Source organism: Dromaius novaehollandiae, chromosome 1, assembly GCF_036370855.1.
Source record: "Dromaius novaehollandiae isolate bDroNov1 chromosome 1, bDroNov1.hap1, whole genome shotgun sequence".
Taxonomy (NCBI): Eukaryota; Metazoa; Chordata; class Aves; order Casuariiformes; family Dromaiidae; genus Dromaius; species Dromaius novaehollandiae.
In genome coordinates this window covers 30,288,334-30,316,162 of record NC_088098.1, presented here as the reverse complement: position 1 = coordinate 30,316,162, position 27,829 = coordinate 30,288,334, and the positions used below count along the sequence as shown (strand labels likewise).

Genomic DNA, 27,829 nt, shown 5'->3' with positions numbered 1-27,829 from the left:
TGTTCACCAGTTAGCTTTTAAACACTGAAGATGGGGGGGGTCGGTCTGTCTGTCTGTCTCCCCCTCCCCCCCCCCCCCCCCCAGGTTGTGGGCGTACACCTACATTGAATGGCAGAATGCTTAACTGGAAATTCTGTCAGGCTTTAAAGGACTAAAGCAAACGATACTGAGCATTTGAGGATTAATTCTTTATGACAGGATAACAACTGCTAGAGATGAGTTATTCTTTATATTTCCATCTGAGTAACAGCTATTAAAGATAACCACCTTGTGATTCTGTAATGGAGTAAAAAGGAGCTTAAAAATGTGCACTTTCTAAGCAGTTATCAGCACAAGCAACAGATGATCTCTGCTTTCAGTTCATGGTCCTATTATCTTCCTCTGTACAGTCCCATGATACTTTTTCTTGACAGTCTCCCTGCAGAAGAAAAGAAAAATTAAGACAAAGACAGATGTTTGAGGGAAAACAAAATATCCGTTGCTCTTATGAATATACAAGTTTTCATTAACGGGCCTCAGTTTTGTGCCAGAAAATGGTACAATAGTAGCTTTGTACCATTTCCCAGAGGCCCCATCTTCTGCAAAATCTTTTAAAAATGTTCCCGAGGATCATTATGCCAAGTTTATAGAAGCATCTTTAAACAGTGCAGGGGAGTGCTTGAATGCCTCCTAGATTATGTTTATTGATCTTCTTATCATAGAAAAGCCAAGTGGCTCCTCTGTTAATTCTTACCTACTTCTCATCTTCAAGAGTGGGCAGTGTGTAATGGACAGAATTGGGCAGCTGTGATTGAGTTTCTAATTCAGACTACATTGCAATGCAGAAACATCCCAGATGAAGTCTATTCTGTCACAAGTGACAAAGTCTGTCTGCAGGGCCAGCTGTGCCCTATCAAAGCTTGCTTTTGCATTTGTGAGAAGAACACAGGTTGGTAAGAGTTGGCTGTGCTACAGATGTGACTAACACAACTATATACTGAAATTTGAAAATGCAAGATGAAGTCTGTGTGCCAGAATAGCTGCAGAGGAGGGGAAAGAGATCACCAGCATGAAACTGAGTTTGGAAAAGAGTAACCATAGTCTTTTTGAGAAGCACATGACTTTTAACTGTGACTGGTTTCTTGCCGTTTTTGGTAAGTTGGGAACTTGGATTGTCACCGAGAAGGTGTGTGCTGCCATAAGGAAGGTTCTTGCCTTGTATTTGTTCTGGCTTATGGACTGAAACAGGTAATTGGTGGCTCTGTGGACAGGGACAATAGAGAGCACGTGTTCATGTAGACATTCAGCTTTCCTTGCATTATGTTAACAAAAGGGGCCTTTTCTTTTTCCGTCATCCGTCTTCTGTCTCTATCACATTCATATGTCAGATTTGCCAAGGTGTAGCTGTAGAAGTGGTGAAAGAGATCAGGAATATGAAACTGTCTATCTAGAAAAGAGTAATCATAGCCTTTCTGAAAGGAGGCAAGGCTTGCTAGAAAACCCTTCCTGGCCTCAGGACTGGCATGAAGAAGGAGACATGCCAGAGTAGAGCAAAAAATGTAGGGTGTGTTGAGCAAAACTTGACAAACATGACCTTGCAGAGTGGCCAGCTGGAAGGAAAAAGTGCTAGTCAGTCAGCAGAAGAGTGATAGTAAAGTACAAAAAATGTGTTCAACAAAATTTAATGAAAGGGTTGTGGAAGAACTTGGGGTATCCCTTGGGAAAACAACCAGTCCTTGCAGTAAGTAAGACTGGACAAATAGACCTGCTGTTGGTCTTATGAGATCAAGAATACATTAGATTGGTTCTATCTAGCTATAAGAGAGAAAAGAAGAGGTTAAAGCAGTGCTGGTTTCCAGATCATGTGGCCATACAAACATAATATTTAGTGACTGGAGTCTGTTTCAACTATATCATCTGCTTATGCTCACTTAAAACATGATTGTAAAAAGGATGACGAATAGGACTGAGAATCTAATTAATGTATATTGGTATATTCTTAGGAATGAATGATTAGATTTATTGCAATATAGGAACAGCATCCTTTCTACCTTTTCAAGAAAAGTCAGTCAAGACTTAAATATTTTCAGGTTCTGTGGATACATTTTCATTTCCTCTTTCTGTTTGTTGGCATCTTTGAATTTCTAATGTCTGACTGCAATGAAAAGCAAGAAGCCTGCCCTTTTTTTCCGAGGTTTCTAACTGAAAGCAGTAGGTTTGCATTATCTAAGTAGGTATTTTAACTATGGATGAATAACTTAATGGCATCACTGAGTATTTTTGAGGCCTTTTGACTCTTAATTGTGGAAACTTTTTATACCCTGTTTCTATGTTAAAATGATAGATGCATGAAAACTGAAGATAATACCTAGTTCAGACCCTTTTGAAAAAAATTCCTATCACCATTTTAGACAACATGGTATCTTTATTTTACTATACGCTATTAAGTGATGTCCAGTGTTTTCAAGTTTTCTCTGGAGGTGTGTGCTTTGTTTTATTTTTTTGGCCTTCTTGCAAGCCTCTGGATGACCAAACAAGAAAGGAAGAAAAGGGCCTACTAGATTTATGCTAATAAAGATTCATTCATCAGGGCAGGTTTGGATAAAGTAACTAAAGAACAATCTTTTTTTGAGTATTTTATTGCTTTCTTGTGGAGAATATTATGTAGTCTGATGGAAAAGAAACCTGAATTGGTTTTAAAAATGATAGGCCTAATCTGATCCCATTACAGTTAATGGAAATCTTTCTTTAGTAGGTGTAAAATCAATCTCAACAAGAGTATGGTGAGAGAGAATTTGTGAATATAAAATTAGATATGCCCTTTAAGCTTTTAATAAACAGTTTCTGCTCTACAACACTACGATGTACAGAATACTGTCTGTGTGCCATAATGGTGTTTGTCTAATTTATTGTGCTAAACAGAGGGCTGACTTAGTTCAGTGCTGATGATACTGTAATTAGGCTAGCATCTATAACTCTTGTTTAGTATCTCTTATGGTTTCCATTTTTCTTTACGAATGACAATAAAGGTAGCTGTATTTAGGAGTTAAAAGGCAACATTTATAAGGGTTACATTAAGTAACTGCTGTTTCAGGGTCAGATTTCCATCTCTTTTCATCATCTGTTTCCATCTCTCTCTAAGCTTGCCCCTTTCTGGCCAGGGACTTGTGTGTAACAGTCCATAGTTCTTAAACAGCTTCAGGGAACTCTCCATGTTGTAAGTCCTCACCACTGAAAGGAGAAGCAGCGACACAAGACCTGATTCTCCACTCCATTGCACCAGGTTTAGCCTTGTACAATTCCTTTGAAGTAGAAGAAGTTGCACTAGTACTTAACTGTTGTGTTGCAGGATAGAATCAGCCCTAGCTGTGTTTTTGATTTACAAGACTCAGTACTAACTCTTGCTTTTCTGCAGTGAGAAAATAGGATGGTGGATATAAGGAAAAAGGATATAACCAATCATCAAGTAGCTTTTCCCATATTTTATCTTACAGTGGTTTCATAACACCTGAAGGTTCTAATACCTAGGGTAAAAGAAAATCAAAATGTTTGTCTGAAAACTGGAAAAAGCATGTTCATTGATTTAGTGTCTTGGAAAATATTTCGTGCATTTTGGAAAACGAATGAGAGTAGAAACTCATCTTCTCTTTGCATAACTCTAGGGACTTCAGTGGAGATATGCCAATTTATGGCAATTGAGGACATCTCCTAAATTAGTTATCTCTTAATTTTGTAATTTTACTTAAAATGGTATACTTGAGATTGAAAAGTAAACTGTTGTCTAGTCCTCTGGGTTTTTTTGTTCGTCTTTGCTGGTTTCCTTTCAGGGATAATCAATAGCAAATACTTCCACTGAGATAGTCATGCAGCAACTTAAGACTTTAAGTCTTAAGAGTGATCCTGTCAAGTTCTTATGAAGTTTTCCCTCTCCATATGGTGAATGCCGTTCCTTGGGTATCAGATGCAGAAATTGTCCGTATAAATCTGAGGCTTAAGTGTTTGGTGAGGCTGGACTGTTGCTGTCACTACAAAAAGTAGCTTTCTAAAGGATTTACTGAGGATAGTCATCTACTCCACTAAATGCTCCTATTTTTATTTTACCAATTGAGTATTGAAGCTGTCTTCCTTCTCCTTTTATGATCACTATGCTTTTCTTTAACACTTTCAAATCTTTTAAAACTGATTTTAAAGTGGATCTGAAACTGTATCTCTAATGATTCCTGTCTACTTTGCCTGTATTCTACCATGGAGACTTTTTTCCCCACTGACCAGAGCACCCAGAGTTTTCAGGTGGTCGTAGTCTTGGATACAGCTGGGAAGAGATACTTTCAAGAAAATACTGCACAACAGTAACTGTTCAAATGGGTTTCATGCAGCTAAATACTTATTTCCAGGCACATTTGTGTATGGCATATATTTGAAACATGGAAGTTATGAATGTTTACTTGAGAGGATCACCTTGACTACATATGGTGCACTGTCTAAAATCCCTTCTACTTTACAGTAACAGGGTAAATATTTTGAGTGATGTTAAGAATGATGCCTTCAGTCTGAGTGCAGACACTGTTAAACACTGATTGCTGTGTGTGCTTGCTCTCAGCATTTGGTTTAAGCTGCATTTTCTTCACTTCTGAATTCATCTCAGCTTCATCTTGATGAAGGAATCGGTGGAGAAATAACTTTAATCTATGACAAGTTTTTCCATATGTTAGGCCTCACTACTCCATCATATTTTTTCATTTAAGTGGCAACAGTGAAGCAATATAATAAAGCTTTTTCCTTCATGTTATATGGCTTTATGCAACAAATGCTATATTCATATCTCTTTGAGATGCTTCATTTTAGGGACCTTAAAGGGTGAAATCATTGGATTGTAGTTTAACCATTCTTTCCTTTAGCTAATGTGTTTTTTTTATCCTGAAACAAAGTACTAAAATCAATAGAATATTGTGGAGCGGCATTCCCTAGACTTACGTACATCTGCTAATTTATTCAATTACTGCCTTACATAGCATTTGTTTTCATAACACCTTGTGATTATCTATTGTCAAATATGCAGTACTATACAGTGGTTTCGGACCTCTTTCAATGTCTGCAAGGAAATTATCTGAGACTATTTTCTATGGATACAAGGAGATAAATTGCCAGAGGTAACCTCCTGATGCATAAATTTCATTGTATCATTTGACTGTCATATTAAAGGAGTCCTGGAACTGTATGTTCCCTGCTTTTGAAATATGAGTGTCTGTATTTCTGGATTGCAATATTAAGCCTCTTCTATCTGACAAATTTGGTGTGGACATATTATACTGAGGAAAAACTTTAGCTGTAGAGTTATGTTGGTTTTGTCTGAGGGGTGCTCCCTGCCCCAGTAACTTGCAGAGTTTACATTAGGTGAGAATAACATGGGATTCATTTCCAAATGTTAAGCTGTATGTGGCTGTTTCCCATGGCAAGAAAAGTCCTAGCCTATTTCTGCTTTCTAAACTGCTATATGTGGATGTATTAGTGTTCTTTGAGAGACTGGGTGGTTGTAATGCTCTGTACTTTCTTGCAGTAAATCTTAGTTAATGTTTCTTATTATTGTCGTAATAATTATAAACCTTCTAAAATTTGTTTAAAATGTAATCAGTTGCTTTTGAATCTACTTGTTCTAGCATTTTAGAGCTCTGCTAGGGTCAGCCATGTTTCCTTCTGATAAAGTTTTCATGTGTTATCACAGATGTCCAGAAAAAAAAAGTATTTTCTTTGTTCTTTTTATTCATTCTGATGCTTTTTTGAGCACTGAAGAAAATTGTGAGACAGAAGATTCTTTATGTAGCCACTGACAGTTTGGTTGGGCTCTTTCCTTCACCCCAAAAGAGAAAGATTCCTTGTCTCAGTTTGGGAGATTATCTTCTATCCTTGAGTATGTGGTTGAATGGAAGTGTTTGTAAGGCAGTTGAAAAGTTTTGTTTTATATTCAGTTTAACCTCTTCATAACATTGGGAATGACCTATTAGTGTTGTTTATAAAGGAAGTTATTAAATTGATTGATGCCCCGTCACTGTAGCCTGTTTTCTTTGCTTTAGTTAGTTTGTGCTTCCTGCCAATAAAAAAAAAATGTTGGCAATAAAATGTAAATTGTTCAAACTAGTGAATGTACGCCTGTTAGAAGTACTTTACTGTAACTTTTGCTAAGTCAAGTTAGGTGAGCCTGTCTACTGAGGTAAATCGTTACAGTACCAACTAATCCAGTGTGATCTGTTTGAGAATTTGTTCCAAAATGCTCCTATGAGACCAGACCCTGTAGTTTGAATTCAGTCTGTAAGACTAGTGACAGATTTACTTGAATAAGGGATGAAAGATTTGTCCTGGACTATGACACTGGAAAGTACAGATGAAATAGGTAGTTGAAATGTGAGTTTTGACAGCTGTCGTTATTCTTGTACTGTTGTTTGAAAGGGTTTCTATTAACAGATAAGTAATAAATATCTTTATCGTGTTAGGACAGGAAACAGGAGGAGTTGAGTTGAAATTGTTTTTTGCTTCTACTAATATATCTGAAAGTTGTTCATTGGGTTCGCAGTCATTTTGCTCTCCATTGAGAAAGTCTGTCAAGAAATGGAGTCACAGAGGGCAGAAAGGTTTCTTCCGTTTCTTTTTCCAGTGTTTGATCTGAGAAATTCTCTTCACTCCTTGATTCTGGTAGGAAAGGAAGCTTCAGAGAGGCAAGACTGACATTAATGAGACTGACAGAACAGAAAGAGAAAAAACATATTGATAAATGGGGTTAGTGAGGTAAATGGAAAGTATGAGAGCAATTGCTGAAAGACAAGGATTCTGCTTCAAACAGTATTTCCTGGTTTTGGAATTTGATTTCATATTCGCAGCTCAAACTGGGACAGTGTGGACAATGTGCCATAACACCAGATTTGAATTCTTACAACACCAGAGCAGTACTTTCCAGGAGACTGGCTCTTCTTGGACTGCTATGGGGAGCTCAGTGGGACCTCAGCTCCTGCTTCTAGCTCCTGCTGAGTTCCTCCAAGTGCTGGGGGAAGGCTGGCTAGGAGCCCTGGCTTGTCAGCTGTGAGATTAGAGGGTCTTGGATTTCTGGCTTCTGTGACAGGCAGGGGCTCTTGGATCATAGCTCTAAGCTCAGCAGAAGCTCTGAGGCTCTGCACGTGGGAAAGGCAGAATTTTGCCTCCCTGATTCAGTGGTATAGCTGAGTTGAGAATTTAGGAGGTGGGCAGAAAAATCCCTCGAAGGAAGCAAGTTCTTGCCTTCAAAGCTAGCAAAGGCTTCTGGATCACAGCAGCCCCACTGAAATCAGATAAGGGACTAGAAGATCTTGACAGAAACAAGATCCTATTTGCATATTTTTTTTCTCCTGCATGCTTTATTAGCTTGAATCAGGTACAGACTTTGAGGGGGAGAAGGCTGAAGATTTGAGCAACCTGGAGTGTGATTGTTTCCCAGATTCCTCTGCATCATGGTATTGCAATTCTTGCTCTCCCGGCTGCTGCCTTGTCCTGGGGCTTCTTTCTGGCCAGAAAGAAGGTGCAGTGCTGTGTGGTAGCCAGGAGGGTTTGTGCAGGTGAACGTGTAGAAATGGTGTGTCTCTTACACAAATGCCCTGGTCTCTTACATGAACACCCTGATGTGGATGATGATCCCAGATGCATGTTGCAGCATGGGGCTCAGTCTCCCATTCACATCAGGAATGTACCTTCCCGCTTTCCAGCTGTCTGTCCTCCATAGCTGTCCAGTGTGATGAGCAATGGTCATGCTGGAACAAGCTGAAATGATTGGCCTTCTTGGGAGGGAGTGAGGGTGGCAGTGGAATAAACAGTGGAAGAGATGTAAATGCTTGAATAATCAATAATACACTGGCTGGAGTACTTAGAGACATCTTCCTTGCACCATTAATCTTTAGTCTGCCCACTTTGGAAGAGGAACTTGGGTGTTTTGCATCTGAGACAAGTGTCCTGAGGAGTATTGTTTTCTTTAATGCAGGAAAAAGTTTCAGTGGCAGTGCTTGGCTATGGCTGTGCTAGTAAAAACAGGGCACAGGCTTTGAGCACTGGCCTGCTGTTGTCTGCTCTGTATAATTGTTAGCATCTTCATTGGCATGGTCTTGTCCCCTGCAATTTGCACCTTCCCAGATGATGCTAGGTCATGGTCTGTGAAAGAACATGGGTCAAGGACTACTCCCAACAGGTAGTACAGAAAAATCCATCCATTTCAGGGAGGAAGTGGGAGAGCACGCTCACATGGATGTGAGCCATGATGGAGCACCACTGTTAATACTTGTCTTCAGGGCCAGGGAATGGGCCATTGCTGGCTTTATTTATTAGTATAGGCATAGGACTTGAGACCAACTTACTGAGCTTAGGTGCCTATTGTACCTGATTTATTCTTTTTGATTAATAAATGATTAATGAATTCTATGTAATGGAAGAGCCTCATCAGGTCAACTGGTTTTACTGTCCAGTTGCGGGTGCATGCTGTTTGGATATGGGAAATACAGGTCCAAATCTGCAGTCCCTCTGGTTTTAACAAGTAGTTCATTCTGGACACAAGTCTTGCTGTTAGAACATTTCTTTCTATCAGAAGACTTGGTTTTAATGAATTGGCTTTTTTGAACAGAGGTATCTCATGTCAGAAAATTCCCATCCAGCTCTAAAAATATATTTGGAAAAGGAGTGTACAAAAACTGAATTGGTGGCTTTGCTGCTCACTGTGCATTTGTATTAAGTGCTACAAAATTATCCAGAAGGGTGAAGACCAGCACTTTATTTATCACTCTGGCTAAATTGTCAGTCATTGCTTGACTAGGTAGACCTGTAGGGTAGTCAGCGAAAAGAGCAAAGTCAGTAAGGCCAAGCAGTGTAGTGAGAGATGAGGACTAGGTTTTTACAGCTACAATGCAGGTACAACCTGGCATTTAAAATTCATCTGAGGATAATTTGATGACATACTGTTTCAAGGGCTGCAACATAGAATAAAAACTCATGCTTAATATTTAAGAACATTAAAAGTTCTAGCTCCCACATGGGGGGGGGGGGGGGGTGAGGAACCAAAGGCTTGGTCTCCTGGATGCCTGGTTATCACACCATGGAAAATAACAAATAATGCATTGTTGAACATGATAGCAATGTAACGTGGACTGCTTCAACAGCTTCTTCCGTACTCAGTAGAACAGGATTTGCTTACTGCTGTTGTAGCCATAGTTTACAGTGAATAGGGTCTACTGAATAGGATCTTTTTTGTTATATTTCATATAATTATACCCAAGTAAAAACAACTTTGGAATTAAAGATCTTCAGATAAGACTTTTATAAGTAATGGAGATGAGGATTTTTTGTTGTTGTTCTTTACATATTCCTCTAATTTCTTTGGCTTTCCTTTTTTTCTTAGAATAGATCAAATAGCTGCGGAACACTGTTTTCACCCTGTACCTATAAATGTGAGCAGTAAAAATTAAAAAAGAAAAAAAAAATTTAAACAGCAGATATGGTAGCTTGTCTTCAGCTTCTAAAATATTTGCCTATGTACTCTGAGCTGAAGTAGATTTCTTTATTAGCTGTCTGGAATAACAGCGGGCAGTTGCAGTATGCCTTTTCTGTCTGAGCAGGGATGCCAAATAAGCGAGTGAGGCACTGAAGATCTAGAGTTACCAAAATGGCTGGTGGTGGTGATGAGTGGGAAGGGCTGTGCACCAGGACCCACTGTTGCTTCACCTCCCCAAACTAGCCTTTTGCTCTGCATCTGGACTTTAACTCCACAGTCCCCTTCAGTGTGTCCCAGCTAGGAGCGCGGGTCGTGTGGAGGCTTGGGCGATGTGGAGAGGACAGCCTACGTGCCCCTAAATGGGACATGCAGTAGCGCACCAGCACTTCTTGGCTGCACACTTGGGATCTGTACACAGCAGTTCCTGTGGATCAGCGTGGGGCAGCAGCAAAAGCATCGCTGTTGTCTGTCTCTGCTTCCTCCGGGGCAGTTGAGACAAAAACTCCTTCCTCTGATGAGAATAGGCTCAGCCTTAGGGCGTAAGGGATTGCAGTCTGGCTAGTTTCCAAGCAGACTGGCTGATCTGACTTTGGCCTTGGCAGCTGCCTTTGAAACAACTGTGCCTGCACAGAGTGATCTGCAGAGATGTTACAACCCTTTGTTCAAGTTGGCATTTTCTTCGTTGTATGTCAAACATAGCAACCCGAAGCACGTATCATCTCCCTACAAAGTTAAATTCCTTTGACCAAAGGATATGTGTTTTTTCGAGGTTAAAATCGGGCAGACTGATATTGATTAAACAGTGAGCCTACATGCTGTTAGTGAAGGTAGAAGCAGGTTCTCCTGTTGCACAGTGCTTATCACTGAGGTTTGTTTTTACTTAGAGCTATTTGTCTTTCCCAGCATAGCAGGGTGTCTTGGAGCTGCTGGGAGGAGCAGTAAGGACATTAGTATTGGGAATCCTGACTGCCCTCCCTGAGACGAGTGGTTGGGGCTGGGAGGGGGTAGCTAAGAAACCAGGGACTCGGCTGACGGGATTCCCCTGAAGCTCTTCAACAGTGAGATTCTTGGGAAAGACAGAGGCACAATGCAGTGATCATTTCCCTTGGGAGCAAGTCCTTTAGGAAAAGAGATCACTGTCTTTCCTCTCTCAAAAAATGAATTATCGTAAGCATATAGAGACATTTAAAACATTTTTGTCACTGTAAATGAGCACTTTAAAGCCAGGTGTGGGCATTAATGCTTCACTTACTTTCCCAAAGGTTTGGGGGAGTCTGAGAAGCACGTGTCCAGGGGCACTCTGTTAGGTGCCTGTAGGCTGGCAGAAGGCACTGCGTGTGTAGTCTCAGAGAAGGCAGGAGCAGCCCTGCTGGGGCTAGGCCGTGCATTTCCTGCCCTGCTGTGTGACAGTCCTGAGGCTGTGCTCCATCTTCTGAAGTGGAGAAAAGCCAGATCTGTTTAAGTCTGGGCAGTTATATATGCAGATGTTTAATATCAAGCACAGTATTTTGAAAATAATGAAGCGGAAATGACTAACCTTCACTTCCCAGTGTTTCTGTGTCACAGCATTAGTTCAAGCTGAAGGGAATATTGTTTCAGCTGTTGTTCCACTTGCTTTTCTGATTGTGTTTTCCTGCTGCTTCTACAGATTATTAGTAAACCGTAAATTATGATTGTTAATGGCTATTTTCTTTTTCATTTTGCTGCCCTTATAGTTGACAAGATGAAGAGGAGGAAGAGTGCATAAGGGATTAAGCTGGCTACCATAGTTCTATATACATGCGTGTAAAAAGGGAAGCTGCTGTTTTTTCTTCTCCCCTTTGCTGAGGAAAAACTTAATTCTGAGTATGTTACAGGCTTACTTGTTTATATTGCCATTGCTGGCAAATAGCTTCCTCAAAGCTCAAAAACTAGTCTGGGGACTTTTTCTTATTTTAATTTGATTGGTTTCATTAAGTCATGTGAAAAGCAGCGTTACCAAAGTGGGTGCTAATACATAATCCTCTCTGCATTTAGACAGAGTGTACATTCTCTCTCCGGCAGTCACCAAGCCTTTAGAAGGTAGATGCACTTGTTTACAATTTACCAAACAGAAGAGATTACCTGTAGATCTCAAACTAGTGAGTTAGTTGTAGCTGAAACAGAACACCAGATGTCCTGAGTTTTTTGCACAACTTCCTATAGGAAGTTTTCCTTGGTTACTGTGGCATCATTAAATGTCAGCATCGTCTCTCAACAGTTCTGCTTAATTTTCTGAAATCTTGCAGCCATGTTTTGTTTATTTAGCAGTTCATGTTTCATTCTGAGATCTCATTATCCCATCTGTATGAGGGGCAAAAATCAGTGTTTGTTTTATACCTTGTGTACTGAATGTATGTTTATTTGTTTCCTGCATGCCTGCTTGCATAGCTGTGTGTTGGAATCAGTTTTGCCATTGACTTTGAAGAGAGCAGGAGCTAGCTCTTGGTTGTACCGGGAGACAATGTTTCAACATATCCATGCCTCTTTTCTCTGGATTATATCTGCAACTGGGTGGAGAAAAGTTGCTGAAGGAGTCCAGTTCTGTAATGTTCCCTTTCTTTGTTCAGTTGAGAGTGACCTTATTTTTTTATCCTTGAAGCTTGAGTTATGAAGGAGGTTATTAAGTTGACTGATGTCCTACCACTATTGCCACTCCTCCCCCCTCCCTGCCAGACTGTGAATTAGTTTACACTCCTTGCCAATGCAAAAATTATTTTGGGGACATGAGGTGGTAAATTATCTGAGATTATATTGCTGAATTTAGATAACTGCTTTGTTAATACTGAGGAGGAAGGGGAAACTGCCCTTTGGCAGTTTTGCAGAAGGGTGGTAATTCTTGTGGTGTTGCTAGGCTCACTTCACTGTAAAAGACCCAGAAGGAAGGAGAGAGATGCAGTGAGCCCAACCTTCTCCTAGGGGCTAATGATTGATTAATGAAAGATGAGGAGACCGCATCAAAACTGTCATATACATGATAGCTCTTCATCTTCAACTATCTTATGCAAGACTGAAGATGAGGACACCACATCAAAACAGTCTTGAAAACTACAATAATTGTCTTGTCTATTCTTTATTAAAATGCATCATCCTAAAACACACATGCACACAGATTAACAAACCACCACTATGCTTAACTGCAGATGTAGTAGCAAAAATGTACAAAAATGAATTGTTCATTCACCGAGTCTTTGTGAATTTCACAATGTGCTATGTTTTCCTTACTCTTGCAGGGTTGTAGAAGGTTGTAGAATGCATATGATTTAAAGAATTTCCACTTCTGTGTTTGTGTTCTTGTTTTAAAAACTTTAGGGGAGGGGGACTTTAAAATGAGAAACTTTAGTATTTAGAAGAGTATTTAGAATTTAGAAGTATTTTTGCCATGGAAGCTTGTGTTCATTGTCTGCGGATCTGGTGTATGTGGTGTACCCATCTTGGCATACCGCAATGCACTTTTTTTAACTATATATATCTATATATCTATATATCTATATATCTATATATCTATATATCTATATATCTATATATCTATATATCTATATATCTATATATCTATATATCTATATATCTATATATCTATATATCTATATATCTATATATCTATATATCTATATATCTATATATCTATATATCTATATATCTATATATCTATATATCTATATATCTATATATCTATATATCTATATATCTATATATCTATATATCTATATATCTATATATCTATATATCTATATATCTATATATCTATATATCTATATATCTATATATCTATATATCTATATATCTATATATCTATATATCTATATATCTATATATCTATATATCTATATATCTATATATCTATATATCTATATATCTATATATCTATATATCTATATATCTATATATCTATATATCTATATATCTATATATCTATATATCTATATATCTATATATCTATATATCTATATATCTATATATCTATATATCTATATATCTATATATCTATATATCTATATATCTATATATCTATATATCTATATATCTATATATCTATATATCTATATATCTATATATCTATATATCTATATCTACCACAAATACCACATATGTATTAAAATGGCTAAGTGAGTGTGTATATATACATATATAAATTGTTCTGAGGAGTCTAGCAGCTTTTGATTTTGAATTTCTTTGGAGACATTTCATTATGAAAATAGGTGTTACAATGTATCCAAAAGCAAACAAGTGTCCAGCTTCTGTTCTTGCTTGCCTCTTGGGTAATGGCTAATGATGTTCCTATCACAGCACTTGGTGTTGTCATTTGCGTTTATGCATTTAGAGTATCCATACTTTACTTTCAAGATATAATGCAATTATTTATAATAGGCTAACTGTATTTCCAGTGAGACCGTGTTATGGAAAATACTGTTAAAGGAAAAAAGACAATTAACTTGGGATCTTGTGTGCTGAAATAGTAGTTGGATGCTGCTGGTATACCTGATTTAGAAGGAGGTTACAGTACAAACCTGTAGAGTGTCAACTTTTGTCTTTATAATTCCTTCCCTTTTTTTTCCTCCTCTCCTGTGAGAAGTTGTGTGATGTAAAATGTTACTGTGCTGACTAGAATGGTTCATGAAATGTTGCATTTTGATGTAGGTACCTGGAACTGGAAAGTAGCGGTCATCGTAACGAAATCAGGTTGCATTATCGTTCAGGCAGTCATCGCTCCCATACGGAAGTGTTTCCATATATTTTGGCAGATGATAAGTGGCACAGGCTTTCCTTAGCAATCAGTGCCTCTCACTTGATTTTACATGTGGACTGCAATAAGTAAGTAAACAGTATTGCTTCATAGTAAGTCACATTTGGAACACTTTAGCTCTGAGTAAATGAAATGATTATAACTCAATCTTTTTTTTTTTCCCCTTGCCTTTCAAATAGGATTTATGAAAGAGTTGTGGAGAAGCCCTTCATGGACTTACCTATAGGTACAACCTTTTGGCTGGGACAGAGGAATAATGCACATGGCTATTTTAAGGTATGCATTCCCTGAAAGGAGGAGAGTGAATTTGGATTAAAAATGGCTTCAGCTTATTCTTCCCTGAGGCAAATACTCTGTGATATAAAGGATTTGTCAACTAAGGCTGATTTTTGGCTCAGCTGAGTTGAGGTAAGTCTTACTGTCACAAAGACATGTAGACTGGATACGAGATGATGCTTGCCGTGTTACTTCTCCAGCAGGAGTTTGGGTGGAACAAAAAAGCTATACCTTGCAGACCAGAGATGGGTAAGAGTCATGTATGTGTAGCACAATCTGTTGGAAGGACTCAGCAGAAATAAAGCTGCATTGATCAATTTGTTAGAGTAGGTTGAAAACAAGTTACTGGTAATCGTAATGCAGTTCTTATGCTATACAACACACCATGGCACTATCAGATGCAGTGAACTTCTTGTTAGTCATTCATTCAGTTCTGTTTCCATCAAACTGGCATTCCCTGAATAGGTAAAACTGTACAGCTAGATATATAAGGCTCAGTTTTGCCAAATGCCACTGCCAACAGCAGTTTAAGCCTGGGAAAAGTCAATGGCCAAGTGAAACAGAGTCATAGAAATAGGTTATTGTCTGTTTTACAGCTAGATGTGTCCCCCCCCCCCCCCCCCCCAAATATTATTTCATCAGGGTGTGGATATGGAGTACAGTCTAGGGGACTCAGTTTCATTAGCTCTGTAGAGTTTAATTTTTTTATAACATACCAATCACTGGTATCACATCATCTTCTGGGGTAAGAAATTAATGAGATGACTAGCATCAATGAAGAGAATGCTTCTTCCCCCAGAGGAAAAAAGTCTGAATGTGCCTTTTGCTCACTGTTTCAGCTTTAATGTGTATATATAGCAAGAACCTTGTGTATAGCAAGGTTAGAGTGAATTCTATGTTTGGACTGGAGTGTAAATTTTATGACTCTTGAGTCCATTAGGTAGCCTTCATTGGTCATGGCCAATATCTGTGGTTTGGCTTTGGCTCTCTCTGGGGCTGCTTTGACAAATGATGGCATCCCTGTGGATGCCTTGCAGCACTGCAGTCCCATTTACTTCTGTATCGACTTTTTTTTTCTTTCTTTTTTTTTTAACTTAAGCTGCAAAATGTAATTGATGCCTGTCACAGGCCCAATCACGTTGTTAAATATGGCCTGCTAAATCTTTTCTGGGATGAAACACTTTGACTCTGACTCTCACTGCAAATTCTGTGCTTCTGTGCTAAAATCAGGTTTTAGGTGTTGAAATACTGTACTCTATGCTTGAATGCTAATTTATATGCTTGGTAGGTATGATGTATGGAGGTCCAGTGAGGCACTCAGATTTGAAAACTGAAGCATGAATTTATTTTTATTCTTTACTTTAGTATGTGTTTCCTTTTCCTGCAAAAAGACTGAGAGGATGCCTGGTAAATGAGTTGCAAAAGTGTATCTCTGGCTTAAATAAACAATCGAATGTGAGAATAAAATCAGCAAATATTAGTGCATTTGTTTAAACTGATTTCAGACCCTTCCTTTTTTCTGTGTTTACAATTAATATATTTTTAATATTCCTTTAATTTATCTGTGTCTTCCTAATTCTTGGTTTGATTAAATTCTTCTTTCCCAAGTCATAGTCACTGTGAAGGAGCTCATTTGGTGTAGAAAAATAAATAGTCCACTTGTGGATGGTATTTGTTTCTTTGTTTCTGGGAAAGATAAAATGAACTAAAATACAATGAGAACTGTGCCTCAGCTGCAAATATAAGCCAATTTAACAGAAATAGAATAGGGAATTGTTAAAATAACATCAATATGTCCAAAATACAATGTTCTAATTGATTTCTCCAGTATAATGTAATACAAACGGTCTGACCACATCCAAAAATGTGACACACTAAGAAAATGCATCAGTGTAGAAGACAGCAACTTTCAGTCTGTCTTACAGTTTTGGACTGCCCATATTTTTATTCATTCAGTGTGGGATATCTACTGATCTGGTTTTCAGAGGTCTGGGTTCTCAGTTCCTTCTGAAAATCGGACTGCTTTGAGTGTATCTCAAATGGATTGTCTATATAGCAAGGTACTCAGAATCTTTAGTCACTCTGGAAAATGTTTTTCTGTATTCATTTTGGACCTAATCTTGCTCCACTAAAACAGAGTGCCAAGATTTTTGGGCATATTCACACTAGGATATGTTTATACCTGTGTCATTTTAAGTGCTTAAATCTGAGAGGGCAATTCTGGCTGTCTGCTTTCTGGTACTATGAAACATTTGTAGGTACCTGACAACCAGTGGTGCTTTAGTTCAGGAGCCTGTGCATAGCCTTTCATGTACTATCAGAAATTCCTGATTTGGGAGCCCATGTGGGCTAAATGTCACAGCTCTCTGTTACCTTGGGGAGGATGAGGAGGAATCTGAATTCCTGGTAAGTGGCAGTGTCCAGCTTGCATCACAGCTGATGTGTGATGAATAAAGGTCCTTATGTAGGCTTTCTTGTTAATTAATAACTAAGTGACTTGAATGCTTGGCTGTGTAATCAGAGAAAAGGTGTGTTTTAAGCTCTTTGTAATTCCTTCTTTTCAGGAAAGTGCCATAACTTGAGTTGATATGAGTTTGAACTTTGACACTGAGGAGAGCAGGGAAGTGAGGTGAACACCAAGAGCTAATGAGTGTGCTCTTGAAAGAGGTCTTTGCTCCTGATTTCCAGCACACTTGCTCTGGGAGGTCCTGATGTGAAGTCCTCTCTTAGCCATACCTATTTTACTATTAGCTAATAACTGCAGCTCCTTGCATGGCATGGAGAAGTGTCCAGTTACCCTAAAACATTGCTTTGTTGTTAATGGGAAGGGTAGGCATGTCACTTAAGTGTCCTCTCAGTTGCCCTTTAGTGACCCCCTGCTCTTCTCAATAGGTCACTTAGGCTATTAATGCACCCTGAATCATGCACTTGAGGTCAAAATTCTGGTTCTTAGGCTTTGTAACAGAGATACTGAATGCCTTGTGTAGTTGGATGAAATATGGCCTTTTGCATTTAGTTTATATTTTTCCTAGTGTCTTGAAACATTCCCTTCATAAGCATGCTGAAGCATGTTGTAATTACTTTGCTTTCTCTTCTAAGAATGAGTGTAAGATACAGGGAAGGAGTCATGGATGAAAGGGACATCTGGAGCATATATGACAGGATGGCTCATTTTTAAATAGATATTTGGTCTTTGCTTTCAGAGAGGAGCAAAGTGGCTGCTAATTATATCTTAATGACTAAGCATGCATGTAAATTCTGCCTGTGAGCATGTGATCTATTCTTCTGGGTGAAATTGGGCATTTCCAGATGGCATATTTAAATTACATGCTAAACTTTCTGTTCTGTTAAACTCTTGCCAACATGCAGGTCTGCAACTGTATAACAGATATAGTTTCCCAGCATTCTCCATGCTTTATGAAGAGATCCACATCAAAATCATAAAGGGTTTGCATGAATGTTTTTTGAGTCAAATTTCTTTAATCTTAACTTCTGTTTGACAGTTTTAGTTTAGTAAAAAAATTGCATCTTATTTAAGAGTTTCAAAGTCACTGGAACTGTTCTTTAAATTACTTTTAAAGGTCATTTTCAAGCTTTTCTGCAGTGGCTAACTAAAAATAACAATGAATTCAAAACAACCAACTCTTGCCACATAATTATATCTTGACATTTAATCTGATGTCTTCAAAAGTGATCCTCTGTCTGTACATGTACATCTATCCATTTCACTTTCTCTTTATTCTTCTGTCACTGCATTGGGTCCAGACAAGAAGCTGTGTATTCATAAATACTGCTTTTATCAGACAGCTTTTCTGTTTGGGCTTTAATATTTTGTGTGGTGAAAGGAAAATATAATTTTGACAGGTAAAAATAATAAATCTTTTCTTTTTTTCCTCTCTACTTACAGGGAATAATGCAAGATGTGCAATTACTTGTCATGCCTCAAGGATTTATTTCTCAATGCCCAGATCTTAATCGCAGTAAGTCTATTAATTCTTGCACCGTAAAATGAAAGGTGTGCTTCTTGCCTAATTTCTGTCCTGCAAGCTTTCTTAAAACCTTGAGATTCAGTGTATTGATTGTCAGTGTCCACATGATTGAACTTATTGTGAATACATCTGATGAATATGTATTTGTAATTGTAGCATGTCCAACTTGTAATGACTTCCACGGACTCGTGCAGAAAATTATGGAGCTGCAAGACATTTTAGCCAAAACATCAGCTAAGGTAATGGTTAGTAGGAGGCATGGCACAGGAGAACTGACAGCTTAATTGCTGTCTTTTTAGATTATTTGTGTGTTTGTGTGGATGTGCATGTGGGTGTGTGCAAAATATGCCTGCATGCAAGTGTATATTTGTATGTTTGTATTTAACTATGCCTAGCATCCAGTTCAGGGAACTTCCTTATATTACAATTCTTGAAATTTTTTTAATCATACGTTCTAATCGTACATTTTAATAGTAAACAGAATTCAAATCCCTGAACAAGGAAAGGGGCCGTAAATATTTAAGCTCTATCTGTCAGGCTAACAATTCAATAAAACTGGACTGAAGCAGGTTGCTATGCTTACAGTGTTTATTGCAGCAAGGTTTATTGGTCCAAGATTTTTCTAAACCTGAGCTGCTAAGGGAACTTTCAGATAAAGTATATGCAAAACAGGCAACTGAGAACCCTTTTTTCTTTTGGAATATCATGCTGAAAACATTCATGACTGCCAGTAAGCATATACTAGTTAAAAGCATTTCTTAGCGTCTGTTCCATAGATGTCTTCAGGAATGCAATTACCTGGCTAATTTGATACACAAATTATAAAAAAAAGTCTTAGCTCAATTGGAGGAAGAATTGCTAGCATGTTAGTTTTAACTTTACCTCTAGTTTTGATTCTACTCAGATTCAGGTCTTTTGTGTATAACCTATTATCTGTAAGAAGCTTATGTAGACCAAGATTCCTGGTCAGTTTACATATACAAAGATGACAAATCAGGGGCCATATCCATCTTAACCTACTCTTTATCCCATGATGTTACTGATGTTGGTAGTGAAAGATAGAATGCATTATGTCTTGCTGCTTAATTTTATTCTCTGAATGACTGATCATTTAATCATTTCATATTTGACAATAACCATTTTATCTTTGACCGCATATCATACATGCGTTTTCTTGTCTATGTGCTTGATGGGGGGGGGACAGTTCCAATTAGATTTGTAAGTGGTTTCCACATTATTGTAAACATAAAACCTACTTTTCTGAACTATGTATACAGCTGTCCCAAGCTGAGCAGAGGATGAATAAGTTGGATCAGTGCTACTGTGAAAGGACCTGCACAATGAAAGGCACGACTTACAGGGAATTTGAATCGTGGACAGATGGTTGTAAGAACTGCACTTGCATGGTATGGCTACAGTTTGAGTAGAGACTCAGGAACCCTAGCGTTTGCTTTAATTACAGTTTTATTGAGGCCAAATAATGAGAAGACTTCCAGTGTGTAGTCTAGATAGTAACAAAGTGTTAGAAAACCTGTTCTAAATCTAGAATACTATTAATTGATAAATTTTCCTGTTATTTCAGCAGTGCCAGCATGTGTAGCTATCCCAGATTTTATGCCTGCATAGGCAGATGCTACGCAGTATATTTTTCTATCATGTTATTCCCATGCACTGAATTGCAAACAGTTTCTCGTGATAATTAATTCCCTGGTTCTTTTATCACTACAAACACAGCTTTGTTCTTAGCAAATGATTTAATAGATCCCTTGTGTCTGATTCCATTTAGTTTCCTTTGGTTGCATCTCAATAAGTAATAAAGAGTAAAATGTCAGGGTCATATGCATGTTCTATTGTATCACAAATAAAAAAAAATGTGAAGCAAATGGAGGACTTCCTAAGGTATCAGAACTCCAGAAAAGGTTGCAAGTATGCTTTCAAATACTGAACCATGGTATCTTGGTTAATGAGTTTTAAATGAATGGGCGTTAATTCCGTTTGGACTCATTAAATGCCTAATCCAAAAGACATCAGAAATTGGTGGAAAGGCTGCCATTGCCTGTACTGCAACTTAGATTAGTTTGTTGCTATCTGTTTTGCTAAGCTGTTCTCCTTAAGCATATTTTTATATGTTTCTAGAGGGATAGTAGCTTTGTTTTTAGCAGTTGTAGTTAGGTAGAAGATGATTTAATGCATAGTATCAAACCTGGCCAATTGCTACCTAACAAATGCATTCAAATCATTTTAAATGCAGTCTATATTTTGTCTCAGACTTTTCTTGAAGCTATGATATTATCTTTTAAAAATATGTTTGCTTATGTAAAAATCAGAAGGTAGAGTATTGCTTTATAAGGCTTCTATATTTCAGGCTAATTTGTCAATTTGCTGGTGACTAGCAGAAAATACATTTTTAACCTGCAAAAATAGATTTGCCTCTTAAACAAAAACACCAAACACTTAAATCACTATCATCTCAAACACATCGTACATGTCTAAAACATTACAAATGATATTTCAAAGGTATAGTTTCTATTCCTGTAGCTGTTAAAAGAACCATGTTAAAATGGCTTTTTGGGTGTTGTCAGAGTTTACTTAAAAATAGCTTGCATGCTCACACCCTTGAGGAAAATCTCTTCTCTTGCTAAATGTAACTATCAGTTAAGCACTTTTTATTCTTCTAGAATGGTACTGTGCAGTGCGAAGCTTTGATTTGTCCCTTCTCTGACTGTCCACTTAATTCTGCCCTGGCATATGTGGATGGCAAGTGCTGCAAGGAATGTCAATGTAAGTTCTACTGTGGTGCTTCCTTCTAATGAATGGTTTGAAATCTGTGAAGACAATGAACCTTTTAGTAAAAATATCCCTGACAGAATTGGTCAGGCAGATACATATTTGGGTTTGAGGAACAGGAGAATTCTGTGAAATATTTTGAGAAATTGATAACCAAAATGCTTTCATTTTACAGTTGAGGCTATTTTGCTTAAGTTCAGTTATTTTTCTGGAAATGGATTTCTTATGAATGCTTTAGCAAAAATGTTGATGTAAAAAAAACAAAAACAAAAAACCTGCAGACTTTACCTAATTTATCTTCTAGTGAAATCTGACCTAACAGCTAGAGACTTCGAAGTAAATGTCTTGCGTTTTTGACGAGTGTTTCCAACACCTCTAACCTGAAGAATGTACTTTCCATTGTACGTTACAGCATTAGAAATAGAGATTCCAATTTATGATTCTTGATCTGTAATTAAGAGAAAAGCAAACTCCTACTAGACACAAGAGACCAGCAAAACCCAGTCACCTAGAAATGTTCTTTCAGAAAAGGTCAGACAGAATTATACAGGAAACTGAACAAGGGTAATTTCATGTTGTCATTTAAGATAGGTGATTACTTCTCTGGTTTCATAGGATTTTGCATTTGTTGCAAGTAGGGTCAGAGAAGAGGAATTTGAGGTTAACCAGTTATCTATCTAGATGGACCATATATAATATTTCAGCTTGATTATGGATGAGTATCACATGTGATGGATATTTACTTTAAGCTAGGGTGGGAGCCATTCTTGAAATTCAACTTGAGATGTGTACACTTAATTCTGTAATTGTTGAGGCTTTTCTGTGTGGCTTCATCACTCTTCAGCTGCTGTGTAAAACTTCTTACAGAGTATAGAGAAATACATAACTGGTTTAAATGAGATGTTGTAAGATAAAATTCAGGGAGACAGTTTGTAGTCCATTTGTTTTGCTTCCACAGGAGTTTATTAATACTTAATTGTATTAGAAGTTACAGAAACCACACAGTTTTAGGAAGCCTTATTAACTTACTCTAGATTAATTCAGAGGAAACTAGAATTCAAATGCCCCATCTACACAGATTTTTCCGTGCGTATTATATGGCTCAGAGAACTGGTAGCTCAGGGATGTAAGATGCACAGAGTTCAGGCCTCTGTTCAAATCTTTGACCATTTCAATGCAGTTTGAGGACTTGATCCTGTAAAGTGCTTTTCTGTAGTGTACTGCATGTGACTTGAGTTGGGGAAGCCTGCATCAGGTATTAGTGGGCAAGTGCTCACATCATAAAAGACTCCATATGAAGTTGTTATTTTTATTGGGAGTCTTGACAAAGGTCAAGAAACGAATGGGCATATGGACATTGACATTGTACAGCACTAGTACTTCTTGCATTTAAGATGTAGCTGTGCTGCAGTACAATATGATTACTCTGATAGTCCCTTTCTGATATTCTTAATATTAGCCAAAGCTTTTGAACTTCCAGTGCTATTAATCTGTTGCCACTACATAATTCAATTTATAACTAACATGCATGCATAAAACTTTCTGACAAACTACCAGAAAAAATGATTAGATCATAAAATAAAAATTTATTTTCAAAAAATTATCTCTAATTTCATCTGGAGTATGTGAAGTGTTTTGGTTTAGTATGTGTTTTCCTCTTTTTTCTTTTTTTTCTTTTTTGTTTCAAGAGGCTGACTTTCTCCAACCAAAAGACTGAGAGTGCAAACTGACAAGATATTTACTTTCCAGTGAAAGAGTGTAAAAAGTGAAGTTAGAGACATTACAAACTGTGGGACCTTGTCTATTCTCCAGGCCCATTTGGTGGAAATGCTGAGTTGTCACTAGTTTATTTATATAGTGCCAGCTGTATCCTGCCCTCTTGGCATCTTCAGTTCATGTCCTGAGTTGATTGCAGTCAGTGACCGTAGTTCTTGCTCAAGGGTTCAGATTTGAGTTCTTTAATTTGGGTAGTTTCTCAAAATAGCTTTTTTATTCTCGTTTCTTAGAACAGTGTCAGGGGACATAGCATCTGACTAGGTCATGCAGGCTGAGCACAGATGGCTTATAATTGGGAAAGAAGCTAATAGTTGCTCCTTAGGCAACACTCCCCTATCCTTAGCATTAGATGATCATAAATGGTGAGGAAAAAATAATATGCCTGATATACTGTTCTTTGAGTTTAATGTTTGTTGCAAGACAGAACGTGTATGGCTATTTCTGCTTCCTTCCTGTTATGGTGCCTTGTAACAGTTGATGCACAGTTTCTGCCAAACTGTCGCATGAGTAAAGCTGTCTAGTCCATGGTAGCTGTGGTAGCCTTGCTCTGTTGCACCCAGGGGTAAATTCTTCCCTTTCCTTTCTTCTGCTGGTATGTTAACAGAGCCATCAAACTGAGAAGAACAGGGTCTGATTTAATGACAGGCAGCATAAAAGAGTAGAAATGTACTGTATTGAAGACTTAGAGTGACTAGCAAGCAGGATTCACTGGTGGATGTGTTGTGTGTGGGTGTGTGTATTTTTTAAACTTCAGGATAGATTCATTTGACTTAGCTTTACCACATATAATTTAGGAATGTAGTCTGAACTCTTCACTTATACTACTAAATAAAACAGGGCAGGTACAGTCCTGTGGCCCTGGAGCTAGCAGCACTTTGTGGCTCACACCTATATGGCTATGCTGTCCTTCTCTTCCCCCAGCAGAATATCCGCACCCAGATGGCTGTTTGGGAAACAGGCTCTGGCAAGTGCTGTTCCCCAAGCCATGCCTAGCATCGTCTCAAAACATGCTAGTTGGTCCAAACGTTTTCATGAAGTGTGCTAAAACTCAAACCATGTGGATGATCACAGACCAGTGCTTAAGCCTGTGCCCTGCCCAGTTTCATCTACAGGTATGGCTATCACCAGTTTGCCTTCTAGGTGCTCTCGGCAGCTGGTTGGTGATTGGCACCTCAGGAGGGCACTGATACGAAGGGGTGGCTAGAATAGTTGGACTGAGTTGCCTTATGGGGGTGTGCATCTCTAGCTCCAGTGACTACACAGGGAGCCCAGATGGTTCAGTTGGGTACCACACTTCTAGAAAGCTAAAGTTTGGTGAGATTAATCTTTCTATCAGTTACTGATGGATATCGGTATATCAGTCATGTTGTGTATAGGAATAGGAAGTGCTGGGTTTTCAAAGGTTGGCTCTTATATTAAGCAGTTGTGCTAAGAGACTTGTGAGAACCTACCACACTGCCAAGCCCTGGGAAATTAATTTCAGCCTACTATTTAAATGATTACAGTGCAGTTTTGTCGTATCTCCCTGGGTGACATTTTCAGTGCTTAAGAGTATGAACTTCAGCACAACTAACTATGTTTTTTTCTTAAATGTATACTTAATGGAAAAACATTTAGTATAGAATCTTGTAGAAAATTTCTGATACTGCATTGACTTTAATTCTTCATGTATGCTGAAAGAGAACAAAGTCAACAACAAACGCTCACCTTTTCCCCAAACTCCATACCTTTGAGGACATTCAGAAAATTTGGTCTATTTTGTCTACTGTGAAGACAGATGCTGCTGTCAATCAGAATGACAATGCATGCAAACTATCATTCTGTTTTCTGTTAGCCAGAATGGGTTAAAAGTAGTACAGTCTTCCGAGGCACATAAATTGGACAACGTATTGGATGTGTTTCAGCTACAGGCAAGCTATTCAACAAAGCTCAGTCAAGCTGCCGAAACATACATCTTAGATCAGTGGGAGCCTCCTGCAGAGACTTGTTTGGAGCTGGAAATCAGAGAATTTTCTTTCCTATTCCCAATGCCATTTTAAGCCTAACTGAGAAGGTATGTGCAGGAGCCCATTAACTTTTTTTTCCCCTCTGCAAAGACAAATGAATTGTGTGGTGATAGGCACTGATACAAAACAGGGAGAGATTAAGTTCTTCTACTGACCCTATAAAATATAACTTTACACCATGGACTTGGCTTAAAAAGTACAAGGAGAAGTTCATTTATTTTAAGTGAGTTGTGAAAGGACTGCCAGTGTCTTAGTAGCTGAGGCAATTGGTACTTGGTCAGCAAATCTTTTTATGGTAACTTTCTTATTAGTCAGGGTATTAACACTATGGCATCACGTAAGTAGCCATGTGATGTATGTATTTCTTAAATGGAGCTAGTGTATTTTTAACAGCCTAGCTGATTTTCATTTTTTTTAATGCCAGCAGTGTGTACCAGTGTCAGACACAGTAATAATTCCCAACTCCATGACCGATTTCCAGGAAGAAATTGTTCTATTCTCATCACTGTCCTCCTCCCAGTGACATTGCAGACATTTACAGACCTAATCTCAAACTACTTAAATATGTCCCAACCATTTTCAGGGGAGTTGAAAGTCTGCGCCATCATGACCAAATACGCAGGTTGTGATTTTTCCATGCGCTGTTTTTCTGAAACACATCTGATGGTTTTCTGGTACATTGTAGCCTCATCTACACTCTAACACAAGTATCTTAAGCAGCTGTAAAAAACACAGGACTGTATTGGATCAGCTCATGCTTCCTTTGCTAACAAGTGTGTGTGTGTGTGTGTGTATATATATATATATAGGGGGAGAGAGAGAGAGCGTGCGCATGTAAATGGGTTATATGATTCAGAAAGGGTTTCTGAGCAAGATGGTTAAAAACATGCATATGGACTTGGTACTTCTTAACATGGATGGATTTCTGATTTGGTGATCTGTCTTGCTAGCTTGCAGGAAGACTTAATACTTAGAAATTAAGAGGATTTTTCCTTTCCTCTTCATAATGCTTCAGTTTTTCCCCAAAGCTCCAGATACTTCTACAAACTCCCTGCCCTTTCAGCCTGCTGACACAGAGAAGGAGCTATAAAAGCCTGTCTGCTTCTCACTTGCACACCACTTGCCCATCAGCAATAGTACAAAATATTTATCTAGAAATGTAAGGAATATAGATGAAGCTTTCTAGCAAATCCATTAATGTTTGTCCAGGTGGACTTAAGCATTACAGATCTAAGCTTGTGCTGCTCACTAAATCTCATCTTCTCCCCAAGCTGCTACCTTTCTTCTTGTCTGAAGAAGCAGTACCATCTTGCCTTAGATGTATCTATGGCAGCATTGCATGCCAGCCTCAGCCCCTTTCATCAGTGTGCTGAAGGAACTTCTGTTGCATTTAATGTGGCATAAGAGAAGAGGCTGCAGTTCAGAGAGATCTGTTTGACTGCCAGGATTAGTCTGTACTTGAGTGCTGAATTACATCTGTGCCTGCTGAACAGGCCATCTTACCTATACTAGCTAAGTCGGAGTCCAGCAGCCTGGAAACCAAAGACCATCTCCAGTAAGCATGGACATGGCCTGCATGTTCATGCTGTAGGGGAGACAAACTCCCTTGTTCATTCAGGATGAGAGAATTATGACTCGTAGTGGAGAAAAGAGTTGTTGTAGTTTGTGGAAAACTGCATGTGTAGGGCAGAAAACTGAGTGTAGTTGGTGTTCAACTGGAAGTTATGATCAAGGGAGACAGGATAGAGAGAATGTGTGGATTCAGAGACAGGAACAAATGATAGAAGTATGTTGAAGCAGCTCATACAAAGTAGAGGAGTACGAAGCTCACACAACAAGAACACTGATACTAAAACCAGTAATAACTAGCTAACAAGATCTGTTGGAGCAAGGGTACCATTAGCAGTATTTATATATGACAGTGGAACTTAACTCTCTTTGAAAGCAGGGGAAGCAGTAGAAGTCACATGAAGAGAACTCATTAGAAATGATGATGAGGTGGGGCATGGTTCCTGTCATCACTTGTCCAGTTTTGCTCCCTGCAATTTAATATAGAATTAATATGGGACCTGAAATACATTAATTAAATCAGTGCATGTAGGATTTGAAGATGAAAGCAATTGCAGAGTGCTGACAACTGGACCTTCACAGAGACTGCCTACAGTAAAAAAAAGCCTGTACTGATCAGACTAGTCTGCGCTCTTGGATACCACTGGTCACAAAGTGGTGATGTATTTTTGTATGGTATCCAAGGAGAATCAGTGGTTTTAGTTGGTTGTTTTGCTTTCTAAGGTAGATCTCAGAGGGTAAATCATAGCATACATTCTTACTTCTCCCTATCTGTGTAGAATTATGTCAGATTGCAATATCCTTCAAAGAGGATGTGAACTACTAAGGGATACTGTGAAATACTTTACTACTTACTTATGACTGCATGTACATGATTTTACGGTTTTCTGTTCCAACTATAAATTCATACATCTGAAGTCCTAGCTCCTGACAACACATTAGTTTTCTAATAACATGCACTGTAGGTTATTGTAGCATAATCTTGTGGAGAAGTGTTAAACATCGCTAACCCTGCAGATACTCAGGATTAGGTTAAAGGAAGGCCCAAGTCTATTGAAATCAGGGCTTCCCTATAGAGATTTTAGACTAAGCTGTTGGACTATTGACTAGATCAAAACTATGAAGAAGCTGCATTGAGCCTAATCTCTTTCTTTAGCACTGAAATAATGCTCTTCATTTGTCAAAGCTT

At 38.3% G+C, this 27,829-nt stretch overlaps 1 protein-coding gene across 2 annotated transcripts in view; it reads left to right on the top strand.

Annotated features, from left to right (window-relative positions):
- NELL2 (neural EGFL like 2) overlaps positions 1-27,829 on the top strand; it is a 154,036-nt gene that overhangs the window by 22,871 nt on the left and 103,336 nt on the right. For both annotated transcript variants that reach the window (XM_026117662.2, XM_026117661.2), the window contains exons 4-9: positions 14,132-14,305; positions 14,417-14,513; positions 18,421-18,493; positions 18,659-18,741; positions 19,780-19,908; positions 21,181-21,283. In XM_026117662.2, coding sequence (XP_025973447.1) covers positions 14,132-14,305; positions 14,417-14,513; positions 18,421-18,493; positions 18,659-18,741; positions 19,780-19,908; positions 21,181-21,283 — 659 coding nt within the window. The remainder of the gene's footprint in view (positions 1-14,131; positions 14,306-14,416; positions 14,514-18,420; positions 18,494-18,658; positions 18,742-19,779; positions 19,909-21,180; positions 21,284-27,829) is intronic.